Source organism: Cavia porcellus, unplaced genomic scaffold (assembly GCF_034190915.1).
Source record: "Cavia porcellus strain 051 isolate PalLab524CR breed Dunkin Hartley unplaced genomic scaffold, mCavPor4.1 scaffold_9, whole genome shotgun sequence".
Lineage (NCBI taxonomy): Eukaryota > Metazoa > Chordata > Mammalia > Rodentia > Caviidae > Cavia > Cavia porcellus.
Window position 1 is genome coordinate 67,076,620 of NW_026947492.1, and position 6,000 is coordinate 67,082,619.

The following is a 6,000-nucleotide window of genomic DNA, read 5'->3' on the forward strand; positions in this document are numbered from 1 at the left end:
TATGCTGACAATTCAGTAGAATTCATTAAATTCACAATCAGGTATAAATCACCAACTTTATGTACTTCCTGGGGCATAGTCATAATTACAAAACAGAAATTCAGATCCATTACACGTTGACCAACCCACCTACCTCTAGACTCTGGAAACTACCAGGAAGCATTGTGTGCCAGTAGATCTATCCACTGTGGATTTTTGTTATAATTATAAAACAGGGCTTTTACACCATCTATCAGTAATTATTTTATGGCTGAAGAGTGCCTCAGTGTGGGCATGCATACCTATATGCATATCACTATTTGTTAATCCATGCATGCAGTAGATGATAGATAGATTTTATTTGAATGATTAACTTTCAACGTCTAATTCCTAGTTAAAATATAAAAATAATCATAGGTGTCCGCTAATTTTCAGATATTCTTTTTATGTTAGTAAATGCTATTTATAAGAGAAAGCTTATTTTTTCTTACTCTGTGTTGAGTAATGCTGGTTTCATCGCTGTTTTTCAGAAGATGATCATAGGTAATTACTTATCATTCCTACCTATTCCTAGTCTTAAAATTTTAAGGTTCCTTGTGATCTTTTAAAATAGAACACAAAAACAATATACATATCCCGCACTGGTGGTTATATATATATATATATATATATATATATATATGCTTATTATGTAATTTAGCATACTAATACACATCTTGGTTAATTTTCTTTCACTGCTGAGACAAAAATACATAAAAATCAAAAATTAATAGGAAAGATTTATTTAGCTTACAGTGTTTGGAGTTTTCAGCCCATAATTTGCTGGCTCCAAGGCAGAGTGGCATGTGTAGAGGGCTACAGTCCATGGAGGCAGAAGACAACAAAAACAACAAGAGTAAAAAGGAAAGAACATGTAGAGAAGACTCTTTTTGTCCCTTATATTGCATTGCGGTTACCCACTCTAGGTGTGTGCAGCATTCATACTCATAAGCTCTGCACTGGGTCATCAATCAGTCACAAATTCTAGAAGCCCACCTGCATGACTGCATGAGGCTTTGGGAGAACACCTAAACACAAACCCTAACAACATATTTGTCAATTTTAGTCTTTGACAATAATAAAACTATGGTCATCTTTCTGTCTGACAAGAAAAAAAATCTCAATTTCTTCACCTTATGATGAACAGTTCAGCAGGATTCATTAAGTTCAAAATGCTGCGTAAAATATCTCAAAAGCAAACCTTGAAACAATGATGTGTTTCCCAGAGAAGAGAGGTAAAAAGAAGAGAAAATGAGTGTCCTATGTGTCTTTTTTTTCATTTAAGGTCCTATGTGGCTATTTCAGCTGGTCTCCCCTGCCCTTAAATACCTTACCCACTGCTGACCATATCTGTTTGGTTTTCAGACTATAAACCAAAGGATTAAGGACAGGAGTCAAAAAGAGGAAGAGATTGGCCATGGTGACATGGAGAATAGGAGATTTAAATGTGCCAAACCTATGAATTAAGGCCAGAATGATGAGTGGCACATAAAAGATGGAGACAGTGAAGATGTGAGAAACACAAGTATTAAGTGCCTTGAGCTGTCCATCTTCAGAAGGAATACCCAGCACTGTTTTCAAAATGAAGATGTACGAAATGACAATGAACAAAGAGTCAATTCCAAAGGAACAGAGGACTAGAGACAATCCATAGATGATATTGACTCTGACAGGTCCACAGGCCAGCTTCATCATATCAGGATGATAGCAGTAACAATGGGATAAAATGACACCTTTGCAGAAAGGCAAGCGCTTGAGCAGGATTGGTAAGGGTGCCATTAACACCAGGCCCCTAATTACTGCTACAGATCCCATTCCAGTAATCCGAGAAGAAGTTAAAATCAGACTGTAGTGCAGGGGGTTGCGAATAGCTACAAATCGGTCAAAGGCCATTGCTAGCAGGATGGCTGATTCCATGGAGGAGAAGGTATGAATAAAGAACATCTGTGCTAGGCAAGAATGGAATTCAACCTCCCTGTGATTCAGGAGGAAGACTTTGAGTACCGTAGGCAGAGTTGATAAAGATAGACCCACATCTGTCGCTGCTAGCATAGACAGGAAGATGTACTGGGGCTCATGAAGGGTGGAGGTGGTTTTGATAACAAAGATGATAGTACAGTTTCCTAGGAGGGCAACTAAGTACATGATGCACAGAGGTATAGAAAACCATACTTGTATAGATTCTAGTCCAGGGATGCCCATTAGCAGCAGAGAGGGTGGCTGAAACCAGGTACTGTTTGTAAACTCCATTAAGAATATCTCTAGGGTTTCAGTCAGATCAGCTTCAAAATATTCCTATTAAAAGGAAAAAAGAAGTATACATTTTAAGTAGGAAGAAATAGCATATCTATTTCTTTTGGGCTAATATTAATTTCAGACATATTTAAATTATAAAATTAAGCCCTAGAAGGTTTCCATTTATCCTGATAACTATCTAGAATTAAAACAATAGATAAATATTATTAAAAGTAAGATCAGAGAGCATTCCTTTGGGTAATCCACACAACAAATGATCAAATGAAAATAAAAAATAAAGAATATTATATCTATGCTTAGAAAAATAGTTTTTCTCAAAAGTCTTGGGAAAAAAGACCTCAATATTTAACATACACTTATAAATATGTCAACGTGAAATACACTATTCTCTAACTACTATTTAATTTCGTAAAAGTTCTCCTCTTTTTAGTATTTTTAAATTATATTGTATCTACTTTTATTTTCAGTCTTTTCTAAGACTCTTAAGAAATTTTTATACTTTCTTCCAGAACTACAATATACCTGCAAATACTGCAGTTTCTTGAAGCATGAAAGATTTTTCTGGCACTTCTCCCTGAAAAATGAACAAAATTATATTGTAATAGCTCACATGAACCCCAATTCGTCTTTAAAAATTTCATGAGATGCCTTTAATTATTATGATGAATTTCTCAATTGTTCAATATTTTCTTTGTTAAATATGTAATTTTTCTCAGTGGAAAGCACTCATCAAAATATGAGGTGAACTCACTTTCCTGCTGGTCCTAGAAAAGTATCAAATATCAATAAACAGCTACTTGCAAAGCATTTGAAGTACAGCTATTCCAAATTATAAATATAGTGTTTGGAATCATAAATATTCATAGCAAGTAAATGTCTTAAAGTAGTGCCATTGGAGGACTGGGGATTTAGCCCAGGAGCATAAGTACCTGCCTGGCAAGTGTAAGTTTGTGAGGTTGATCCCAGTATCACAAAATAAAGTACCACAACTGGAAGATGTGTTATTAATTTATGTATTTATCCTACGTGAAGAAGGAAAAAGTATTATTTATTTTGATTGAATTCACTTAGATTTAAGTTATAATTGTTAGTTTTTACGTAGGAACAAAAAATTCTTGTGTGATTGCATCATATAGGAAATAAAGATCGGAAAGTAAATAAATAACAGATATTATCTAAAAGACAAGCAATTCAAACACCACTTTGCCTTGGTGACAATGAATTAATTAAAATATGACTAAAAGTAAAAAATGCCACAGAAATAAGTAAGCAAAAACTAAAGGAAAAAGGCTACAGTTATAGAAAACTGGAACAAGAAACTATTCTTACTTTGTTCTCAGCCAAAGTTAAGAGATTTTATACTGTTTTGGGACTATGGAAACATGTAAGAAAACCAGATAAAATTATATTCAGTAGATATATAACATTTGCATGTAAATATATTATAATTATGTTCCTATCAGTTTTAATTATCTTTCAAGAACAGATCTCAGATGAGTCACAATTTGCATACTCTTGCATAGACTGTGCTTCTGAAATCTTAAAAGGCGATAGTCTCATCTCCAGAGGTCTTCTGAATCCTGCTACATTTTTCACAGCATAATCAGTAATGAGTATTTCATAAAGTTTGTTTGTATAGATGAGGGAGAGACACAACAACACACAAGAGCCCTTGGAAGAATATTTTTAAGAGGGCTTGAAAACTATGGACAAGTTTTACTTAAGGCAAATTTCACACTGATTTACCTCAGTACACATCGAGTATTAGAGTCACTCATTTTGAAGGAAAAAGGAAGCTGTAGTGTACAATAGACTATTCATTTACATCACAGACAACTCCCACTCTTATCTGATACACAGTGTTTCAGTGCATTAACACAAAGTGACTCTCTTATAAACATTAATTCTTGGCCAGCCACAATCACACACCAGTTTAAAAACACACAAATACTCATAATACAGGATTAGAAGTGTACTTTAAGCTACTGCTCAGATTCCTTAACCCTTGTCCAGAATATCCTAGGATGTACACTCTTCTTTAAACTCATCTTTCCTGCTGTCTTTATTAAGGCATCAGTCACAATCGCCACCATAGCGTCAAGAACCACCTTCAACATCCAGCAGTGACCACTGCAAAGCTCAAATACACACTAAGTCCATGTCATCTCTGGTAGATTATAATAATAACTCCTAAAGACAGTGTTCTACTTCTATTAACTTAATGAGCATACTTTAAGATCTCCTCACCATGATGCTAGAAATCCCAGCTCATATTAACAAATAAAGTCAGCAACACAGTAACCTTTAGTATCAGCATCCTTGCCATAGATGAAGAAGGAATGAACTTTTGAAATGTTAGAAACCTCTGATAGAGTTATCTGCCTGGTACCAAAAATTTTATTTCAATAAATAATAAAGTGTAGAACAGTAATTATCAAAGGAAAGTTAACCAAATACTCTCATGAGATGCCACATCTCATGATACACAGGAGATGCCACAAAAACAAATTACTCAAAATCAAGATGATGCCAAACTTGGTTTCCTCAATACTCTAGAGTCTCTAATTTATCCACACTAAAGCACAAATTCACTTGTGTTTCAACTATCCAGTGCAAGCATGCAGTGATCCCTTCTTTTGCATCTGCTTATTCCTGATAAGTGACAATTTAGTATTTAAAATTAGATAGGATTTTGAGATAAATAAATCTGAATTGTGATGGTTCAACTTTCAGAACAACTGGAAACTAAGACATATCTCATCGTTATTATTGTTATAAGTGCCTATTGTTGTTATAGAGTTTTATAGTACTGCAATATCAGAGATTTTTTAAACAGGTACAGGGCCATTTAGTCTGAGATACTGTGACTTTTTTCAAAGGTTTGGCTTTATTTTCTTTTTAGCTGTGAAGTAACTGGTTTCAAGTTTCCTCCAATATTTCAAAGCTTTCCTTCTACTTTTGACCAAAATGAAATAAGAGTGATTAAATGTATCTTTCTACATAAAATAATCAAAACAGATAGAAAAATGTATGAATTAACTATTTCTAAAGAAAAGAGTTTCTGGCGGCAATAGGCCATAATTTCTCAAAGTTAGGAAATAAGGGGAATATTGAAATGACTACACCTCATTGCATTGTGACAGTTTCAGGGCTGTGATAAAATGAAAAGAAACCTAGAGAGATCCTATGCACTCTCAGAACTGGAAAATCATTGGTGAGAGTAAAGAAGAATTTAAGATTGGAGAAGACAAAGTTGTACAAAGAAAGATCTGCTAAAAGGCTTCTCCAGTATTTACTACTATATTGGCTGTTTGCAAGTGATGTGAAACACTATTTGGGATCAGAAAACAATCATCCCAATTACAAGAAGAAATAGACACTGTGGTCAGCCTAGTCTGAGTGAGCACCTGTTTCTAGCTAGACTAGAAAACCTCATAGTTCACAGCACTCTGTGTAGAGTACACAGAATAGTGCCTATGAGTGGCGAATAGTTGATTCTTGAATAGTTTCTTATATTTATGCTTGTTAAATCTTACAAAAATACTTTAAGGATCAAATTGTTTCCAGATAATTTAAACATGACATCAAAACAATGCCTAAGACTATTTAAGTGGTAAGGAGTTTCAGAAAGGAAAAAATAATGTTCAAAGCACACAAAGTTTCAGTGCCCGGGAATTATATTGCAAGGCAGAATCAAAATGGAGTTTTTTCACATCTTGGGCTACC

At 34.4% G+C, this 6,000-nt stretch overlaps 1 protein-coding gene across 1 annotated transcript; it reads right to left on the bottom strand.

Annotated features, from left to right (window-relative positions):
• Positions 1–1,314: 1,314 nt before the first annotated feature.
• LOC100723992 (olfactory receptor 51A7-like) lies at positions 1,315–2,268 on the bottom strand. Its single transcript, XM_003465280.1, has one exon. It carries the CDS (start codon positions 2,266–2,268, stop codon positions 1,315–1,317), a length of 954 nt encoding a protein of 317 aa, XP_003465328.1.
• Between the last annotated feature and the right edge of the window lie 3,732 nt (positions 2,269–6,000).